This window comes from Rhincodon typus, chromosome 2 (assembly GCF_021869965.1).
Source record: "Rhincodon typus isolate 14 chromosome 2, sRhiTyp1.1, whole genome shotgun sequence".
Lineage (NCBI taxonomy): Eukaryota > Metazoa > Chordata > Chondrichthyes > Orectolobiformes > Rhincodontidae > Rhincodon > Rhincodon typus.
Window position 1 is genome coordinate 41739835 of NC_063333.1, and position 23266 is coordinate 41763100.

Here is a 23266-nt window from a genome sequence, read left to right on the forward strand (position 1 = left end):
ACATTCCAGGCATTCACTGCCCTTTGTGTAAAAAGCTTCCCTCCCCGCAACTTGAACCTACGTCCCCTGATAATCGACCCTTCACCCTGGGAAAAAGCCTCATACTTGCCACTCTATCCATGCCATTCACAATCTTATAAGCTTCTATCAGGTCACCCTTCGACCTCCTGCGTTCCAGTGCAAACAAACACAGTCCATCCAACCTTTCATCATAACTAAAATCCCCCATTCCAGGCAACATCCTGGTAAACCTTTTCCATACTCTCTTCAAAGCATCCATATCCTTCCGATAGGTCGGCCACCAGAACTGTACGCAATATTCCAAGTGTGGTCCAACTAAAGTTCTATAAAGCATAACTTGCCCATCTTTATATTCAATGCCTCTTCCAATGAAGGTAAGCATGCCATAGGCCTTTTTTACCACCTTATCTACCTGCGCTGCCACTTTCAGTGATCGGTGGACCTGCACACCCAGATCCCTCTGCATATCAATACTCCTAACGGTTCTGCCATTCACTGTATAATTTCCACCTGTATTGACCTTCCAAAATGCAATTTGTACAGATTAAACTCCATCTGCCATTTTTCTGCCAATGCTGTCAACTGATCTATATTCTGCTGCATCCTTTGACAATCCTCCTCACTATCAACAACTCCATCAATCTTTGTATCATCCACAAACATACTAATTAGACCAGTTAGATTTTCCTCCAAATCATTTAGGTAGACCACGAACAGCAGAGGTCCCAGCACTGATCTCTGTGGTACACCACTAGTCACAGCCCTCCATTCCGAAAAGCATCCTTCCACTGCTACTCACTGACTCCTATGTCGAAGCCAGTTCTGTATCCATCTTGCCAGGTCATCCTGATACCATGTGACTTTACCTTTTGTACCAGTCTGCCATGAGGGACCTTGTCAAAGGCTTAACTGAAGCCCGTGTAGACAATATCTGCTTTTCCCTCATCAATCATCTTCATCACCTCCTCAAAGAACTCGATCAAGTTAGTGAGGCACAACCTCCCCCACACAAAACCATGCTGCCTATCACTAATAAGTCCATTTGCTTCTAAATGCATATAGATCTTGTCCCTGAGAATCTTTTTCAGTTTTTTCCCCCACCACCAACGTGAGGCTCACAGGCCTATAATTTCCTGGATTATTCCTGTTACCCTTCTTAAACGATGGAACAGCATTGGCTATTCTCCCATCCTCTGGGGCCTCATCTGTGGCCAAAGAGAATACATAGGTGTCTGTCAATGTTCTAGCAATTTGTTCTCTTGCCTCCTTCAGTTTTCTGGGATAAATCCCATCAGGACCCCTGATGTATCTACCTTAATATATTTTAAGATGTACAACACCTCTTTCTTTTTAATAGCAACTTGGCGATGACTGTGATCATTCTCAGAAAGCTAGGTTTCTGTAGGCTTTTACAGGGTGAGCAGATAAAGTAATAAGAAGTAGGAGTTAAGGAAAAAAAGTTTCAAAGAGAAGAACTGAGATGCAGGAAGTTTTCTCATCCATAGAACAAAAGGAAAAAGTTCACAGGAGGCCAAAGGGAGCTGACATTGTCTGAGAGAGGTTCCTCTCTGAAAGTGTCTGAATCTATAAGCCTTTTAATAATACAATAGGAATGGTAAAGAAAGCAGTTTAATAAGCAATGCTTCTTCCATATGTGCATATTTATTTGGTAATAATAGGGAGAGGGGCATGTGGAAATGCTGTGGCTTTAAGAGGTATATTTAGGCCTGGTTTCTTTCAAAACAGAGATTGAATGAGAGGTGACAAACAGAACGTGGTAATGTAAACAGCTTGAATCCTTGGGAGTTTTTAAAAAAAATTTGGAACAATAGAAGCAGCCTGGCTGGGTGTGGCTACCTCTTACAATCCAGGAATTCTAGTTTTTCTTAGCTTTTAGATTCGGCAGAAGCTGCTGATGTCTTAAAGAAGTAGAAGCTTTCTTCTCCCCTCTCTCAGTTATGGCTAGAAGCTGGGGTTTCTCTTCCTACTGTGGGTGTTGCATGTGAGAAAATCTGATTTCTGAATTTGCCTTTTTGCCAAGGGGTGTGTCTGTGGGATGTTACTATATTGGAACAATTAATTAGTAATAGTTACTGTATCTATTAGTTTTCCAACAGTGTTGTTATTCAAAGTTCTTCTTTCTTTTGCTGTATTTTAACTACAGTGTTTGAATAAATTATATTTTGCTTAACGCTGAGTGGTTAAACCAGTCGCATTGCATCTGGAATACAGCACTTTACATTTGCTTTCAAACTAGGAAAAAGCTAGGGTCTAGGCTACCTTCCTAAAATATTTTGAGGGGTCTGGTCTCGTCCATAATAGGTAGAACCAAGGTCTCTGAAGAATATTCTTCCTCCTTACTCACTATCACTTCCCAACGCTACAGTGTACAAAGTTATGGTAGTCTATGAGAAGCAGCTGTGTTTCCCTCAGTGGAGGGCCTTTTACTCCTTCAGTTCACTCCTTTACTCCTTCAGGGGAGGCAACGGCCAAGTGGTATTATCGCTGGACTGTTAATCTAGAGACCAAATAACATTCTGGGGACCTGGGTTCAAACCAAGCTATGGCAGATGGTGGAATTTGAATTCAATAAATATTGAATTAAGAATCTAATGATAACTGTGAGCCCATTGTCGCTTGTTGGAAAAACCCATCTGGTTCACTAATATCCTTTAGGCAAGGAAACTGCCATCCTTACCTGGTCTTTCCTATATGTGACTCCAGACCCACAGCAATGTGTTTGACACTTAACTGCCCTCTGGGCAATTAGGGATGAGCAATAAATGCTGCCTAGCCAGCAATGCCCTCATCCCGTAAATGAATAAAAACAAAGTCAATATCACATGCTACTGTACATTCCTGTCTCAGTTCAGGCCTATAGTGGAAACAATTATTTTGATTTTCGGGGAGTTTCTGCCCTGCTAACATTTCTCACTGCTCTTTTGATTGTTTGATACCCCAGCTGGGTGCAGACAGAGAACTGGGGGAAAACCCTGCTTCAGTATTCAATTACTGTTTTATGCAGTGCTCTTTGTGGGTCGCCTTGTTTGGCTTCAGTGGAATTGCACTGGTTTGTATCAAGAGCAGGAGCACTGTGCAAGTTCAATGTCCATATCTTTATAACAGGGTAGTGATTATTGTTTTAATCAGTGCTGCTCATTGAGTGTAGTGTCATCAGACGAAGAACAAAAGAGAGCGGGTGGAAGAGCACTTAATGAAATTGTAGAGAAATGCAGCGTAGCCTTGTGACAGATACAGACGGAGTATCAGGCAAATGCAGGAAGGCACTACCATTGATTATATAATGATTGAATATTTAATTCTAGTTGGGTGATGGACATTAACTCAGATTCACTAGCTCATCTATAGGGGCAGATGAAACTGTGATTGTTAGGTTAAATGTTTGTAATGTTTATATCTGCAAAAGCGGTTTTAAAAACATGTAAAGTTTAGTGTTCACTTCTATGCTTCACTATCGAGCTTTTCAGAGTAGATCAATGACCACCTGACCCGAATGAGATCAAGTGTTTTTTCTTATAATTCCAAAGTAACGTTTTTAAAAGTTATATCTTCTACAGAGTCTTTGATTTAGCTCCATATCTCTTTGCCCTGGCTTCTGGTTGGAATTTTACCAGCAATCACATTTGTTTACTGAACCATGGATTACTTTATTGTTTACTTTCACAATTCAGACCTCAGAAAAATGATGGCACACAATAATTAAGATACATTGGCAAACCATTTTGCTAACTTGCATAGGTTCTCTATTACACATATTTGCTTTGATTTTAAGAAAAGTACATAAAAGTACATATTGCAACATGATGATAGGATTGTCACAAACCCAGCATTGTGTCAGGGTTATAAAAAGTGTTTTTGCTTCATTGGACCTTGTTATTTATTTCCACTCAAACAGGATCTCTATCAAGACCAACATGTCATCCGTAACTAAGCTGGTCATTCTGACTCTAAGAAATGATTAGTGCTGTGACAGCAAACTGGATCCTGCTTGTCACATAACACAGTACTTTCTGGTGCTTATTGAAACTGCTTCCAGCTGACGCTAAAGGAACAAAACAATTGGATATCACTGAAAAGAGACACGTTGTGAAAGGTTTTCGCCTGACACGCATCAGGACAAGAGTGCTAAATTTCAAATGATCATGATAATTTATACCATGGGAGAGAAGGATGTTACTTGGTCAGCAAGCCAACTCTGATTGCTTTCTCCCCTGCAATGCATCAGCTAGAAAGGAAACCATAGGCTCCCCAAGCTCCTGAGTAATTTTTAAAAAATGCAAAGCTTGAACATATTCCTTTTATCTGAAGAGAATGGGGTGCTTTGTATGACAGTATGTCACTTCTAGCAGGCAAGAATGAGCTTGATTGATTATGTTTGTTGTTAGTGTAGTCAGTGAAATAACTCCAGAGGTGGGTATGCTATCGCCAAGTCACCCGTTATTTATACATGCTAGTACTTGATACTGGTCTGCCTGCTCAGAGCCACCTTTCAGACTGAATAGAACTCCTTACATTCCTGTTTGTATCTGTCAGCCAGGGATCCCTGATTGAACTAGATTAACAGCCCCAGTCAGCGAACTCATATTCTATGAGGTCCACCTGTCTGACCTTGTTACAATTATTACACCCCTCTCCCTCTAAATCGGGGGAAGTAAGCCTGTTCTTTAACTTGTAGCCTCTTGTGGGGCATTTTCATACCAGGTCCGGTTCCTCTGACTCACCCTTGGACATGGGCAGTGTGTGCCGGACCATAGCCTGCCTCTTGCATCCGGAATGTCTCAGGAGAAATTCATCATCTTCTTCAGATGGTAAAGGCATCAAGGCTGTGACATCCACCATGGCCACTTCAGACACTGTGGTTTCTTCAACCTAGATGGAGGGGGAGAAACCACTAATTCCGACAGCCTGGCCGGCTGTTCTGAGGGCCAGGTACGTTTTGCTGCTGCTCCATTTGCTGAGTTTGTAGCTTTTATGTGGTCCACGTGCTTATTCAGGACTGCAACTCCTACCAGAACTTTTTATGTCATGGGACCTGACCACTTGTCGACCATGCCTCTTACCCATGCAGGGCCATTTCCAGCGTTTCAGCACAGAACTTTGTCCCTGAAGTAAACTGTTTCTCTTGCTTAAAGTCTTGCATCCGGCATTAAAACTCCTGATGCCATTTCACCCTCCCCAACCCGTAAGTCCGGGAAGATCAGACTTAACCTGGTGCCGAGTCTTCAACCCATTAGCAACTCTGCTGGTGCTATCCCTGTTGTTGCATAAGGGGTGGTCTGATAATCAAATAGGAACTGGGGCAGTTTGATGTTGAATGAAGCACTAGGCTGTTTCTTTAAGCCTGCCCTCAAAGTTTGGAGTGCTCTTTCCGCCAGACTATTGGATGATGGATGGTATGGTGCTGTCCTTATATGCTGAATGCCATTCAACTTTAGAAAATACTTGAATTCCCTGCCAATAAATGATGGCCTGTTATCTAAGACCAGCACCTCCAGGAGCTCATGTATAGCAAAAGATGTTCGCAGCTTTTCTATCGTTGTCCCGGTGTTTGACAAATGAACTTTATGCATGTCCAACCACTATGAGGGGCATCCACAATGACTAAGACTGTTGAGCCCATGAAAGGTCCGGCACAGTTGACATATAACTGAGTCCGGAGTTTACCCAGCCATTCCCACGAATGTGGAGGAGCTGCTAGCGGTAATTTTTTTGTCCTTGTTGTCACTCTGGGCACTGCGGTTATGTCTGCATCCAATCCTGGCCACCAGGCATAACTTCTCACCAACATCGTCATTTTGGAAACCCTTAGATGACCCTGGTGGAAATCAGCCAATACCTGGCGGCGACCTTTACTCAGGACAATCATTCTTGTTCCCCATAATAAAATGCCATCCTTGATGGTGACGGGTCCAGAAAGGTTTTAATTCTGAGGAAGGGTCACCGGACCTGACACGTTACCTCTGATTTCTCCTCTACAGATGCTGCCAGACCTGCTGAGCTTTTCCAGCAACTTTGTTTTTGTTCAAGATTTTAATTCTGGTTGTGAAGGCCCTTTCATTTTGCCCATCGCCACAAGCTGTTTTAGTTTTGCCAGAACCAAATAATTTTGTATCCACTGTCTGATATTGCCAGTGGTGACCGTAAGGATGTCCAGAAAGTTTAAAACCAGAATGGACTGTTCCAGTGGTAGCACCACCGGTGGTGTATCTGCCAGCAGAAGGCAGCTCAAGGCATCCTGCATTTGCTACTTGGCCTCCTGGTCAGTGTTCCAATTTGTAATTGCATGCACTTAGAATGAGAGTCCACCACTGAATTCGACCTAAAGCTATGGGTCGCACAACTTTGTCCTCTTTGAGTGGCTCTATCAGGTGTTTGTGGTCTGTTACTATTACAAATTTACATCCAGAAAAGGTATTGGTGGAACTTTCTAACACCAAAGATAACTGCCAATCCTTTCTTCTCTATCTGGGCTTACTTGCACTCATCAGCCAATGTCCAGGAAGCATACACAATTGGGCATTCCTCTTTATTTGCCATCTGTGAACTAATACTACCCCAATACTGTATGGAGAGGCATTGCATGTCAATACCAGATCTCGCTTGGGATCAGAGTATGCCAACATCATAGACGATGATAGCTGTCTCTTCAATTACTTAAAGGCTACGTCTTAGCTACAAGACCATTTCCAAAGCTGGCCGTTTTCATTAGCAGATGTAAGGGTGCCAGGATGGAGGCCAGGTTACATATGGATTTTGCGTAATAATTCACCAATACAAAGAAAGACTTAAGCTCCAGTACAGATGTGGCAGCTGGGGCACTTTTGATCACCCTCACTTTATCTTCCAACCAGTGTAACCTGGTCTCACCGACTCTGTAACCCAAGTAGGTCATTTGTGATGCCTGGAGCACAAAGTTTTCCCTTCTAAGACATAAACCTGCCTTAGAGAAACATCTGACTACTATGTCCAAGTTCTCCAAGCGCTAGTTATTGGTTTTCCTTGTTATTTGCACATCTTCAAGATAAATGGTGATCTGGGGACACCTTGTAAAATGTTCTCCATCATCCACTGAAAAATGGCACAGGCTGATGAAACCCTAAATGGTAGTCCCATGTATTGGTACAAACCCTTATGGATATTAATTATGGCATACCTCTGGGAATCCTCATCTTACCGTAATTGCTGGTACACATGGCTCATGTCCAGCTCCATGAAGAACAGCCCCCCTGCCAGCTTTTTGTATAAATCCTCAATGCAAAGGATTTGGTGTTTATCCAGGCTGTGAAAAGTGGTTTACTATTTGTTTAAAATCCCCACGAAAGCAAACTGACCTATTGGGCTTCACAATCGGCACAACTGGTGCTGCCCTTTCCGCAAACTGGACGGGTTTGATGATCCTTTCACTTTCCATCCTTCTGATTTCTGCCTCTATTTTTGTTCACAAGGCAAATGGCACTGGGCAGGCCTTGCAAAATCATGGCTTTGCTTCCTGGTCAATGTGCATTAGCCTTGTCTCCCTTGATAATCACCAGACCTCCTTGAAAAGCTTTCGGGTATTTAATTTGGACTTCACCCAGGCAGCCATTTTCTAATCAAAAAATGTTGAGCCAATCAAGATGAATCTTTCTCGACCAATTTCCCCCCATCAAGTTTGGGCCTGAGCATTTTACTATGATCAGTGGTAACTGATCCAACTGCTTCTCATTCGAGACCAGTTCAGAAGTTGTACCCTTAATCCGTAAAGGTTCCCCAGTATAGATTCTCAGTCTAGTTGAGGTCTTACACAAACTTAAGGGTTTGAGTCCAGGGTGAATTTTGTTAATGACAAGTTTTGCAATCACTAATACAACTGCATCGGTATCAACCTCCATTAGAATCGGGTGACCACTTAAGCAGACGTTTATTTTGATTGGCTCTGATATTGTTAAGCAAGTTAATTGTTCCAAACCAGATGTAGGTGGACTTCCCAGAGTGTCCACTCTTCTGGATACAGGCCTATGAGTTTTCTTATCAATTTAGGTGTAGTGGGACACTTTTGCTGTTGTCTCGAAACCACATACTGGCAGCAACTATGATGGCTTGCTGGCCTATTTCCTGAAGAAATTTTTACCCATTTGGCCGAGGCTTGGCTTTCTTTTGGGTTTTTACTGTGTGTTGACTTAGAATCCCTTGATTCAGGATATGTTCCGAGTGGTGCTATGCAATTGCCTTCACTCAAATAGTGGTCCTGAAGCTAAGTCAGCTTGGCGAGGGTGTCCACTTCCATCGGCCAACCCTGTAAATTGTATGCTCCACTTGCTGTTTTTTCTTATGACCAAGCCAGTTCAAGTGCCTATTTAAATTCCAGTTTGGCTTCAGCTAGTAGGTGCTTTTACTTGGATACATCATTAATCCCACATACCAAATATCTCTGTGTCTCATTAAGGGTTAAACCAAAGTCACTTGCCTCTGCCAATTGTCTTAACTTTGTCAAAAATCCTGACACAGATTCCTGTGCTTCTCGAACAGCTAACTACAAGCAATAGCATCTCCAAATTAGAGGAGGCTTGGGCGTCATAATATTCCTTAAATAAATCCATCAACACTCGAAAGGTTTTAGTCTGGTGCCTCAGGAAACTTTAAGCTCCTAATAACCAAAAAAGCTGCAGATCCACAAGCTGTAAAGAGAATTACTCGTTGCTTTTCATCTGCCCCAATGTCACTTGCACCCAAAAAATTATGCATTCTTTCCACATACTGGGCCCAGTCTTCAATGGAAGACTGAATGAGTCAAACTTCCCAAATAATGGCAAGATGCCAGAAATGCTCATTCCTACTCACAGATGACTGCTGTGAGCTAATTTCTTCAGAAGCATGCTTTACTCTCACCGCCATTGAAATGACTCCACAGAGGCTAATATCCCATCACCAAGTCACCCTTTAATCACACATGTATAGTACTTGACACTGGTCCAGCTTCCTCAGGGCTAGTGACACGGTGGCTCAGTGGATAGCACTGCTGCTTCACAGTACCAGGGACCCAGGTTCGATTCCACCTTTGGGTGATTGTCTGTGTGGAGTTTGCACATTCTCCCCATGTCTGTGTGGGTTTGCTCCGATTACCCCCACAATCCAAAGATGTGCAGGCTAGGTGGATTGGCTATGCTAAATTGCTCAGGGATGTGTAGATTAGCTGGGTTGGAGGGGCTTGGGTCTGGGTGGGATGCTCTGAGGGTTGGTGTGGACTTGTTGGGCTGAAGGGCCTGTTTCCATACTATAGGGATTCTATGATGAGTTCTCAGAGTGAACAGAACCTCTGACCTCCTGGTTATATCTGTCAGCCAGGGCTCCCTGATTGGACCAAGTTAACAGCCCCAATCAGGAAATTCATATTATATGAGGTCCAGCTGGCTCATTACAATGACTGCAGTCAACCAAAAATTTGTTGCACTCTCCTCTTTCCCAATAAAGTTTCAGTTGAGCTGCCATGGACGTTTTCTCAAGTAAAATTTGCATTAGATTGAAATTGTTTTGGATCAAACTGAAATTTGCAGGAATTAATACAAGCAGGAAAATATGTGATAGTTTAAAAAAGGAATTAATTTTAGGACTGAAAGAATTCTGGCCAAAGTGTTAAAAGTATCATCTTCGGAAATGCAGCTTAAGTCCACCTCATAAAATGGTGGGCAGAATAATAGCTGATATTGTGGACAATTGCCATATTAGCTTAACATAAGCTGGAGGCTGGAAAGCTGAAGACAATGATATATTTAACTGTTATTTCAAATACATTTTTAGTGTACAAGACTGGCTGGTATTATCCAGTAATGTCGCCTGTCTCTGCCTTATTTAGTCTGCTGCTGAAACTCTCTTCCATGCTTTCGTTAACACAAGACTCCAATGCTGTTGTGGCAACTTCATTCACATCCTTCATCCCTGATAAAACATATCCAAAACCCTACTGCCTGAATGCTAACGCTCACTATATTCTCTTCACCCATTGGGTCCATACTTGCTAACCTTTTGGTCTGGCAACACCTCCAATTTAAAATTCTCATTCTTGTTTTCCAGTCCATATTATGTTGTACTCCACATCTCTGTAATCTCTTCCAGCCTAACAACTCTTGGATGCATGCACTCTTCCAATTCTGGCATCAAGTGCATCAATGATTTCCGTTAACCTATTGATGGCAATGTTGCAGTTTATCCAGGGCCTAACTCCTGAAATGTCCTCATTAAACTGTTTTACATTGCTACCAGTCTCTTTTCTTTCAGTTTCTCCCAGAACCTAATTCTTTCAGTGAACAAATGGTCATCAGTCATAACGTCTCAATATTGATAGGAATAGGTTCTCCTATTAGAAGACAGGGTTACAGCTGAGAAATCCAGAACTGGGTTTTCCCAGTGTAAGTATTTCTTTTGACAGGGTCCCTGATTGATGAATTTAGGCTCCAATCAGTCACGGCTCACTTTAGAGCAGACCTCAGGCAAAGGCAAGAAACCTGCTGGTGATGGGTTCCAAGACTTGGAAAACTCATGAGCTAAGGTTCAATCTCCAAAGCAGGTTTAATGTGAAGCTCTTAGGTACATTATAATTCTTATCTGGGAACAAGTTGCCTTCATTAAACTCAGATGTGAGCAGTTTGGAGATCAAATTTGAGATTCTGCTCCATTATGTGGATTTAAATTTTTCCCATTTTTTTGGGCTTTAGTTGTAAATTATGTGTGATAATATTCTTGTGATTTGGCTATCTTGAAAATTAAAGGTTAGGTATACATTCATATTGTTCTTATTCTACTGTCTATACAGTATATGTTTTCACGCTATTAGCAAATAGACAGTTGATGTCAGTGGTAGCATTCTATTCAGAAATGCCAGAATCTACAGATGCAAGTGGATCATTGCTCTGCATTGGTAGTGGGGTTTTGTCATGGTCAGACTTCCAAGCATGCTTTCTTTCTTTCCTCATTCCTCTTGTACCTCTTCAATGATGACACACTCTATCTGTGGCATTGTGTTTGCAAAGCCCATCATTGACTTTACAGATAAAAACCAAGAAATGCTGCACTTATGCCAGCTTATGTAAGTCAGTAGCTCAGACATCATCAAAGGAGAGAACAAACATATTAACATCCAGAATGATTGCTAATGGTTGATTTTTTGAATTTGTGATAGAATTAGGATGAGGGTTAGTTTAGCTGGGCCTAGCCTCACTCATTGGCGCATGTTCGAAATTCAATAATATGCTGCATACAACCTTCTGGATTTCTTGATGTATAATCTGGATGGGCAACCATAGAATTGCTCCTCCTAAGAGGAGACATTGTAAAAATGCACAATATACATCCGAGAAGAAAGAATAGTCAATATCTGATTGAGATGTGAAAAATAATGAAATAAAATGAGAATTTGGATAGAGAATGAAACTGGGGGTGTTAGTATCATAGAGTCATAGAGCTGTACAGCACGGAAACAGACCCTTTGGTCCAACTCATCCATGCTGACCAGATATCCTAAATTAATCTCATCCCATCTGTCAGCATTTGGCCCATGTCCCTCTAAAACTTTCCTACTCATATATCCATCTAAATGCCTTTTAAATGTTGTTATTGTACTATCCTCCACCACATCCTCTGGCAACTAATTCCATACATGCACCACCCTCTGCATGAAAAAGTTGCCCCTTAGGTCCTTTTTAAATCTTTCCCCTCTCACCTTCAACATATGCTCTCATTGGTCTCCCCCGCCCATCAGGAAAAGACTTTGGGTATTTACCCTATCCATGCCCCTCAAGATGTTATAAACCTCTATAAGGTCACCCCTCAGCTTCTGATGCTATAGGGAAAATAACCCCAGCCTATACAGCCTCCCGCTATAGCTCAAACCTTCCAACCCTGGCAACATCTTGTAAATTTTTTCTGAACCCTTTCTAGTTTCACAACACCCTTCCTATAGCAGGGAGACTAGAACTGCATGCAGTATTCCAAAAGTGGCCTAACCAATGTCCTGTACAGGCGCAACATGATATCCCAACTCCTATACTCAATGCACTGACCAATAAAGGCAAGCATACCAAAAGCCGCCTTCACTATCCTGTCTACCTGGGACTTCACTTTCAAGGAACTATGAACCTGCACTCCAAGGCCTCTTTGTAAAGCAACACTCCCCAGGACCTTACCATTAAGTGTCTAAGTCCTGCCCTGATTTGCCTTTCCAAAATGCAGCACCACACATTTACCTAAACTAAATTCCATCTGCCACTTCTCGGTCCATTGGACCATCTGATCAAGATCCCATCATTTAGAACTCAAGGCAGTTAGCATAAAGTAATCACAGGAAAACTATTTTCACCAAAAGGCAATGGTTGAATTTCTCTCTACTCCAAAAAAGTGTTGATCTAGAATCAAATGAGAATTTTAATAGAAAAGTAGATTTTCAGTGGAAATTACAGGTAATAAAATATATGGGAAAAGTAGAACTCTGTGGCTTTCTTGAACTTTGTAGGTTTTAGAATGACACTAAACACTTTTTGGGATGCAGGCCTGCTTCAATAGTATTGTCAATGTGTTTGAATTTTAAAGGCCATCGAAATGAAATTCCATATCTATGGTTATGATATAACACTGGCATCTACCTGACATTGTGAAAAATTGCTCAGGCATGCCCTGTCTACAAAAAGCAGGAAAAAAATCAAGTTACTCTCAATCGTCAGCAATGCGATGGAAGGAGTCATTCACAGTGCTATCAGTTGGCACTTATACAACAATCACCTGACTGCTAATGCTCAATTCTGATACTACCAGGTCCATTCAGTTTCAGATCTCATTTCAGCCTTGGTCCAAACATGTATAAAACAGATAACTTCCAGAGGTGAGGGCAAAAACATTGTCCTTGACATAAAGGTGGCATTTGACTGAGTGGGGCATCAATAAACCCTATTAAGAGCCAGTGGGCAAACTGTCTATTGGTTAGACTCACACCTAGCTCAAAGAAATATCTGCTGTTGGAGGACAATCATCTCAGCTTCAGGCTATCTCAACAGGAGTTCCTTAGGATGGTGTCCTGGGCCCAACCACCTTCAGCTGCTTCATCAATAATCTTCCCTCCATCATAATGTTAGAATTGGAAACGCCATTGATGATTCCACAAATGTTTAGCACCATTCACATCTTTTCAAGTGCTGAACCAGCCTGTGCCTGTATGCAGCAAGACCTGGATAATGTGCAGGTTTGTATGATAGCAATTTAATATTTACACCACTCAAGTGTCAGGCAATGATTATCTCCATCAATAGAGAATCAAGCCATTTCTGCTTGACATTCACTGGCACAACTCTGGCCAAGCCACTGCTGAATCCCTCTGCATCAACATACTGAAAGTTATCATTGATTAAAAACTGATCTAAACCAGCTATGTAAATAATGTGTGCGCAAAAGCAGATCAGAGGTTGGGAATTCTGTGGCATGTAAGTTGCCCCTTGAGTCTCCATGCCTGTCTACAATTGACAAGGCACAAGTCAGGAGTTTGAAGCAATTGTTTTTACTTGACTGGATGAGTGTGACTCAGAAAACACACCAGAACATCAGCCAGGGCAAAGCAGGCCATTTGATCAGTATCCCAACCAACACCTCATGCATTCACTCTGTTCACCACCAATACAGAGTGATGGCAGTCTGTACTGTCTACAAGATGTAGTACTACAACTCCATAATCTTCCTTTGACACCAACTTCTAATCCATGATATTGACTCCTGAGAAGAACAAGGGCACCAGATGCATGAGAACATCAACTGCTACAAGTTCCTCGCCAAGTCTCTAAGTAAAGGAGTTGGGAGGTCATATTGCAGCTGTACGGGACATTGGCCACTTTTGGAATACTGCACGCAGCTCTGGCTCTCGCTGCTATAGGAAGGATGTTGTGAAACTTGAAAGGGTTAAACAAAGATTCACAAGGATGTTACCAGGATTAGAAGGTTTGAGCTGTAGGGAGAGGCTGAACAGGCTGGTGTTATTTTCTCTGCAGCGTCGGAGGCTGAGGGGTAACCTTATAGAGGTTTATAAAATCATGATGGGCATGGATACAGACAGTTGACAAGGTCTTTTGCCCAGGGTTGGGGAGTCCAAAACTAGAGGGCATAGGCTTAAGGTGAGCAGGGAAAGATTTTGAAGGGACTAAGGGGCAAGTTTTTCACACAGAGAGCGGTGCAGATATGGAATGAGCTGCCAGCGGAAGTGGTGGAGGCTGGTACAATTGCAACATTTAACAGACATCTAGATGAGAATATCAATAGGAAGGATTTAGAGGGATATGGGCCAAATGCTGGCAAATAGGACTAGATTTATCTAGGATATCTGGTCTGCATGAACAAGTTGGATCGAGGAGTCTGCTTCCATGCTATACATCTCTATGACTGTAAGTCACTAATCATCCTGACCTGGAAATACATTGAGATTCCTTCAGGGTTATTGGGTCAAAAACCTGGAACATCATTCCTGAGAGCACGGTACCTTTTACACAAGCTGGACTACAGCATTTCAAGAAATTAGTGATGGGCAACAAGGGCTAGTTTTGCAGTGAAATTCAGACCTTATGAAGGAATAAAAAAAATCCTTATGCTGTTAGGACTGTAGCTCGAATGGGGAGATTGGTAATCATCTCTGAATGCTAGTTAACCAGGATGGAGTGATGCACAGCCTGGAGTTCTGCTTGTTTATTGTCAGCTATCAAGAATTATAATGACGATTCTTTGACTAAAGTGATCAAAAATGATGAGTAGGGCCTTTGAGAGGATAAATGATACATGGTTGTAAAAAGCAAAGGCTAAATGCATACAAATAACCTTTTCTTGAATTAAAGTATTTTTATGTTCCTAGGGGTTCCACATGACATTGTAACATCAACTAAGATCATAAACAGCCTTCAATTAATGGAAAACATTTTATTTCTTTGTCAAACTTGACCCTTATTTTTATTAGAATTAGAAAAGGTTGATTCTGACCCAACTCACCATTCCCTGGAAACCCAAAGAGGGCAAGATATTATGAGTCTTTTTTTGACTGATGCATAGCCCATGTGTGAAGATTTGGAATATAATGAGGAGAAGGGAGAATTTCACATATTACTTTTGATGTAGCTTGATGTTCAAATAATTAATTTCCTTAGGGAGAATCTCATCTACAGAAATAAAATTAATGTTACAAAGAATTAGACTGAGTTGAAATACATTTTCCCATGTCTGCTGCCCTGAGTACTTTTAATTAAATGATGAGCACTGATGACTTGTTTAAGATACTGATGACATCAGGGCTTGCTTAAAGGACATACTGAGCTGAACCATAAAAGAAAACTGTACTAACATCAGTCGATCTACAAAGCCCGATTTAACATGTGATGGGAATCAGAGATGTAAAAGAACACCATGACCATCATCATATATTCACTACCTTAAGTAAGCCAGTGGCCTGGGAGGTTTTGTCCTGGCACCAATTCCTTTCTGAAGTCAGCAAAAAAATGTAAGGTGGGAGACAAAACGGAGACCTAAGGAAATGTTTACATCAAATTTAGTGGGGGCCTTGGAGCACTAGAATGCCTGAAGCAACAGAAATCCATGATATATCTGTAAGAATGCTTATAAAATCAATCACAAATCCTGTGGGAAAAAGCATGATTTACAATATCATAGTTCCAACATTTAACAGATGAGAAAATGTCACCATCACGTTCCTGCTCAGTGATGTTAGGGATCAACTGCTCACACATTTTTGCTCCTCTTCTGATAACTGCTGACCAAATAACATTGCGAAGAATATTTGATTGAATTAACATGAGAGATCTGACATCAGGGCTGATCTCCAGATTTATTTCTCCACACAAAGCATCATAGATATCTGGAACATTCTTCTCCAAGAAGCGGAGGCTTGTTAATTTGAATATTTTGGAAGTGGAATTAATGGATTTTTCTTCGGCAAGGATGCAGGATATGGAACTGAGGCATGTAAATGGGATTAAGTTATGGATTAAATGTGATTTGATTGGGTGGAATGGATTTGAGGATATAAAATGCTTAGTACTGTTCTTATGTCCTCAGACTTTGCTACCCTATGGGAAAAAGTTATATTATGCATTATTCCTCGCCAGAAAATTTAAATTATGTTGAGAGAACCGTAATTAATTTCCACTCAGCTTCTGCTGCACTTAAAGTTTTCACGTAACGAGCAGGACCTTGCAAAATCAAGGATTTAAAACTTAAAATAAAATATAAACATCATATATGTAGCATGATATAAAAATACTGTAGGTCTCATAAAATGGAACTGATCTTATTTTGTTTGTGAACATTTCCAGACTTAATTTAAGAATAATAGTGACACCTCAAGAAGATTGATTTTATTTTCTGCTGCAATGATTAATTGCAAACAGAATTTAATCTGAAAATATCTTTCAAGGTTTTTCCTCACCTTCCATTTTTATTGGACCTGTGAGATAATGATAAATGCAATGCCTCCACAGAGTCAGTCAATCCCTGAATCTAATCAATACTAGCCCCCAAAGATTCATCACCCTTTTATTCCCAAGGACAGAACATGGTAGGGAAAATGCAGACTGAATCGGGAGGTTGGATGAAGTATCAGATTGATTGTGACCATCTATGTAAGTTTCCAGATGGCATAAATCTTATATAAAGAGCAAATCTTAGTTTCACTTCAGTTATACCTTTTCAGGATGGCAAAATCTCATTTCTTATTTGTTTTATTCAATCTCTTCATTTTGTTTTAGCCTTTCTTGAACTTTCTCTCTGATGAGAATTTGTATCTTCATGCAGTTCCCAGAAAATGCTGCTTAAGCAATGGTTAGACTTCAAGTTAACTATTCCAATTTTCTGGCCCATGTGCTCTTCAAAGCAAACTCCCCAACAGGAGTGCATGATAAGTGAATGTGCCCTTTAATTTGAATATATTTTTGGCAGCACGATTTTTAAGTCTTTTTTTTCTCGACAACACAAACTAAAAATAGTTGTGCTCAACTATATAAATTGTTACTGTAATGTAATGTTTGATTTGGAAAGAAACCAGTAGCATCTTTAGATACTAAACTTTAATAATCATGAATATAGCTTTGAATTTACCTGGTACTGGGAGACAGCCATCACTGAAAGAAATATCATCTACAGCAAGAACTTCATTGGGTTGACTGGAGGCAAATATATTGCCCTGAAATATAACCTGTGCATATACACAGCAAATGCAAAGTTAGAAAGTTATTCACCTGCAAAATCAAAGACATTCCAAACACAAAACTTATATATATACACAATAAAAAGGTTTTGTAAAACTGAATCAACATTTTGAAAGTCACTGCTGAATGAGGCTGCATCCTTTGTTGTTTTTAGCATTAAACCCTGCTGTTTCTGAAATTGAATTCCAATTTCTGAGTCAACGAGTTATGACTAAGCTGTGATTCAGCTGCTCAGTCACAGGTTTTCACTGAAATCATGACCCCTAAGATTAGCTGTAGCTTGAGTTGTCTGAACTCAAATTTCTATGATACAATTGCTTTTCTTTGAAATAGAGGGATAAGGCAGATATGTGCATTGCTGAAAAGATGGTGCAGGAGGGAGGGATATGGATCCTTGTGACCCTGAGACTGGCTCCACGGAAGATGGCACCTGTCCATGTCAGACAGATTGCACCTGAACAGAACTGGACTGAGTACTTGGTGGGACAATTTAGTAGTGCTGATGAAAGGGTTTTAAATTAGCTCAGTAGAGGTGTGAGAACCAAGAGAGCATTTCAGAGGAGAATAGAGTGTGCACAAAATTCTTCAAGAGATGGATAGCTCTAGTATAGAGAATAGAAAGTCAACTGATGAAGTTGGAGTAAGGGCTAAAGTGATGAAATCTAAATTAGGGTTACTAGGTGTTTCTCTGAATGCATGGTGAAGAGTAAATAAGATTTGGGAGTTACAGGTGTAGATTGCCATGTGGAAATTTAATGTTGTAACAACAGAGACCTAGCTCAAGGAAGGGCAGGACTTTGTGTTATATATTCCGGGGTACAAGGTGCCCAGAAAAGATAAGAAAGGAAGGATAGGGGGTTGGTGGTAGTATTCATTAAGGATAACATTGTTTAAGGATACCATTGTAGTGCCAGAGAAAGAGGATGTCCCAAAGGATTCTAGAGCAGAATCAATTTGACTAAAGCTAAGGAACAAAAAGCCTTCAATTACATTGCCCAATGTAGTCTATAGACCACCAACTGGAGGGAAGGATATAGAGGAACAAATCTGCAGGGAAATTTACAGAGAAGTGCCAACATTATAGCATTGTTTAAAGTTTTGGCAAAGATCTATAGCTCGGGTTGTGGATGAGGTTGTTGACTTACTGGCCGAGCTGGCTCGTTTTTGTTCAAAATAAAAAAACAAGCCAGCTCGGCCAGCAAGTTAACAACCTCATTATAGCATGATTATAATTATGAACTTTAACTACCCAAATGTAGACAGAGACAGTATTAGTGTTAAGGGAAAGAGGACAAAACATTCCCAAATTGCATCAGGTAAATTTCCTACAATGGTGCATGTTCAGTCCAAATAGAAAGGATGTCCTGTTGGACCTGTTTTGTGGAAATGTGGTAGGCAATGTGCACCAAGTACCACTGGGAGAACATTTAGAAGACAGTGAAATTTAGGATGATGACAGAAAAGGACAGTAGATCCAAAGTAAAAACTAGGAAAAAGCCCACTTTAATCAGGCAAGATTGGAACTGGCACCAAACAGATTTAGAATAGGGGGCAGGGTACTAGAGAATTCCAAATATTACACTCGTGTTCAAAAAATGTAGTAAGGACAAGCCCGGCAATTACAGACTAGTCATTTTAATTTCAGTGGTGTGGAATCTTCTAGCTTACCTGTGATATAATTAGTCATCACATGGAAAAAGGGTGGGTTGTTCAGGAAGAGACAACATTAATTTCCAAAGGGGAAATGATTAACTAACTTCCTGAGTTGTTTGAAGAGTTAACAGAAAGGCTTGATGAAGCCAACAATGTTTACATGGTATACATGGACTTTCAAAATGGATTTGATAATGTAACACACAACAAAGTGGTAAGAAAAGTAATAGCACATGGAATAAAAAGGACTATAGCGACACAGTTACAAAATTACCTAAGTAACAAGAAACAGAGTAGTGGTCGGGACTAGGATAAAGTTTGTATTGGAATTCCTAGAGGTCAATACTGGGACCTTTGCTTTTCCTGATATATATTAATGATCCTAATCTAGGTTTATTGGGAATAATTTCAAAGTTTGCTTGGAAGCTTCATAACGTGTGAGGAGGATAATGTAGCCCTCCAAAAGGACAAAGACAAATTGATGGAGTGAACAGATAGGTGACAAATGAATATCAATGTGGAAAAGTGTGAGGTCATGCATTTTGGAAGGAAGAGCAGGGAAAGAAAATAAAAAAAAGAGGATCAATTCTTAAGGAGATGCAGGAGCAGAGTAATCTAGCTGTATATGTGCATAGGTCACTGACAGTGGCAAGGCAGGTACAGAGCACAGTTAATAAAACATACCGTGTCCCTGAATTTATTAACAAGCCCATAGTGTTCAGGAAGCCAGGAGCTGAATTACACAAGACCTCAGCTAGAATATTGTGTGCCAGGGAAAGAATGTGAATGCATTTTGAGAATGCAGGAGAGATTTACAGTGATGAAAATAGATTGGAGAGGTTGGGACAGTTCTACTTGGAGAGAGGAAAGATAAAATAGAAGTTTTAAAATTGTGAGAACCCTGGAGAGAGTAGGGTAGGGATAAACTGTTCTGGTTCATAAAATTAGGAATGAGAGGGCACAGGTTTAAAATGATTAGCAAATGTAGCACATGCGATGTGAGCAAAAGTTTTTCACGCAAAGAAATGCACTGCCTAGTGGTGTAATATAGGTAAGTCAATCGAGGCATTTAAGAGGGCAGGGGAAATGGCCTAATCTGGCACCAAAGTTCTTTTGTGTTATCAAAATATGTGTCTCCAAAGCCAGTTTGGATTAGTCACAATGGCTTACAGCAAATATGGTTAGGCATTGTCTTGACCACCTGCCAAAAACTCCATATCCATGCCATTGGTCCCATTCTTCAGCCCTACTCTCAGTCTCAGGATAAATTAAATAGTTTGCACCTTCAGCATTCTCCTTAACTAGCAAACAAGCAACTGGCCCTGTGTCTTTTCCATTACAAATGTCATCTATTTCTACCTGCACTTCCATCCCTACCTTAGCCTATTTGCTGCCAGAACTCTCTTTCATGACCTAGTCGTTTCCGGTCTTGGCAATTCTAAGGTGCTTCTGGCTGACCTCCCACACTCCACACTTCCTAATCTAGAGATAATCCAAATCTCTGCCACCCACAGATCTATCATGTAACATGTCCAAAGGCTCCTATCACTGATGGTCCGACGATGCTACATTAGCTCCTGGTTTCCCAAACAGCAATTATTTCATGATGCGAAGGTGCCTGTGGTGGACTGGGGTGGACAAAGTCAGAAATCACCTGTCAGCAGATTACAGTCCAACAGGTTTATTTGAAATCACAAGCTTTCGGAGCATAGCACCTTTGTCAGGTGAAGTCACTTGTGATTTCAAATAAACCTGTTGGACTATAACCTGGTGTAGTGTGACTTCTGGCTCAATTGTTTCATTCTTATCCTTATAAATAAATGATTCCAAAGTTCCGTCACATTCTGGTTTTGAACAGGAGAGAACATGAAATTACTGGGTCGGTGTGGGCAGCACATGATGTGGAAAACAGGTAGTAAAGGCACAATGGATTGATCTCATGAACCAGCTCCTGCATCCAACAGGACCCCACACTTGATCGCTACAGCTTCCTGAATCAGAGGACCAGTCAGAATTGTTTCTGAGTGAGATTGGAGGTACAAACCTGAAATTTACTCATGCTCTTGATTGTGATAGCCTCTTTTTTCCATTGGCTTTCCTGTGGGTCTGTCTGCTTCCAAATTTCTGTTAAGGTGTCAGGGTACTGCTGGTGCAATTTGACTTTTAGTGTTCCATTCACTCGACCAAAGTGATAATAAAAGCTCATCTATTGTGAAAAATGCAACATTCATTTACCCTACCAATTTAGAAGGAAGAATTACTTCTAATGCATCGTTGATTTTATTTTTTGGATAATCTCCTCCAACTTTCCCACCTTATATGCCATCCTACCTGGCAGCTTCCTTTTGGTGGAAGGAAAATAACACTTCGAAGAGTTGCAAAATGCTTTGTATCATCTTCAGGCAATACAGCTAAATAATGAGCTATGAAAAAAAAGAGAATATTCATTGCTACATTGCTCAATAAATATATCGTAACATTGGTAGATGCCCCAGAGATATACTGACAGTGAGTTAAAGGACAAGCAGAAGAGATTAGTTTAATTTGGTGTCATGTTCAGCATACCATCATGGGCCGATGGGTCCGTTCCTGTGCTGTTCTGTTCTATGTTCTATGTTTTATGTTCTATGTTATATGATACACTAGTTTCAAGAATGGGATAGCTAAATCCTGACTGCATCCAACCCACTCTCTCAAGAGAGCCAGTCATGGGTGGCAGCCAAAATCAATATTCTTCTATATGATTTTGCCCTTCCGTAATTCAACTGGGTTCCACTGGCTCTCCTTCTACACAGCATTTCCCATTCAACATGCTCTCTCCCTCTCCATCACTGCAATGACATTGTATCTCTCCTTTTCGAATCTTGCCACCTCCCCACTTTGCTGAGCAGAATTTCTTTCTCTCTGCCTTTTTCTATCTCTTCCCTAATAGAATACATCTCTTCTTCTTTGTAACTCTCCTCTATAATAATTTATCTCTTTCTCCCCACCTTTAAGGGCGTATGGTGCATCAGTGATTGGCACTGCTGCCTCATAGCATTTCCTCTCTTGTTGCAGTCAATTTGCATCTGATTGTCTCCCTCCTTTTCCATCCCTTCAAGCTTAATAACTGTGCAGCATTTCTGTGTGCAACCAGTTGATAAATTTGGATTGCATTTTTTATTTCACCACTTTTCATTGTTTCCATGGTGACAATTTGGGTTACAGAATAATATCTTTCCTTGTTGCAAATTATTCATGGTATCAGCCAGCAGTCAGATCACCACCTCAGCTGGAATTTTGTTTTTCTGATGCCTTTTTGCTGAAGATCATTTCTGCCCACAACTTTCCTCCATCAGAATTTTGCCTCTGTGGGCACATTTTAAAATCTTTTTCATAGCTATTCCCATTCTTGGAACAGCTATGGCAAGCTAAAGACATGATTTACAAATATCCAATGAACAAAGGATAAGAGACAAGTAAGCATACATACTTATTAATTTCAAACTGGAATGCCAAGACCTAAGGTTCAGTCACTTAACATGGAGATTTCACTATTCCTGGTGTGGCATGAGCATTGACAAGAAAAGTGGGAAACTACAGTGTGAATAAAAATAATCCACTGTCGACAATGGGAAAACTTTTCCAAATTTTCCATTGAAAGCGTAAATGATGAATACAAATTCTCACCACTGAGTGGTGACTACCATACATTTGCATTTCAGTTAAGACCCCAGACTCACCTTATTTATATGTCACTGCCAAATAATCTCTCCTTTGCATAAAAACCAGACGGTGCAAATTCTCAACATGTAAATCAGAGAGTATCTCTGGTGACTTCAGCTCACTGAGTGCTTGTCTCAGCCATCGTCCAATGCATGCTCCAAGTCCAACATCATCCTGACCTCTCGTCCACACAAATTAAATTGACAAGCTACTAGTTCACATTATCAGCATGCCTGCTTCTGCTCCACCTCAAACACCGCCTCATCCCTTCGACACTGAACTTTGGAGCTCAGGGACAGTTATGACATAAAAAGTTGCCCATCAGGTCATTTTGTGTGCAGGGACATGGATATGTCTCATGCAGAGGATGCATTTTAAGGCTCTTAGATTGCTTTCTTAGCACTCACCCGTTTTGTCATTTACTTGGAGGCTGTCATCTTATGTACACTTCATGTTGATTTATTTTAGCACACACTGACTTCAGCAATGACTTGCACACTGGCAGTGTCAGTGACCTGCACTTTTTTTTTTGCACAGGCATCTTGAGATGGTGTAGAACACTGAACATTCACTCAATCATATAGCGGATATGTCACTTTGCAGCACTGTGCACATCAACTTCAGAGTTGCCAGCAATAGGAGATCCATGA

General features: G+C 40.8%; 1 protein-coding gene across 1 annotated transcript in view; it reads right to left on the reverse strand.

Annotated features, from left to right (window-relative positions):
- Positions 1–23266, reverse strand: part of LOC109926748 (MAM and LDL-receptor class A domain-containing protein 1) — a 357436-nt gene that overhangs the window by 305982 nt on the left and 28188 nt on the right. The window contains exons 3-5 of the mRNA XM_048606938.1: positions 21243–21334; positions 20956–21117; positions 17149–17245 (exon numbers count right to left, since the gene is read on the reverse strand). Coding sequence (XP_048462895.1) covers positions 17149–17245; positions 20956–21117; positions 21243–21334 — 351 coding nt within the window. The remainder of the gene's footprint in view (positions 1–17148; positions 17246–20955; positions 21118–21242; positions 21335–23266) is intronic.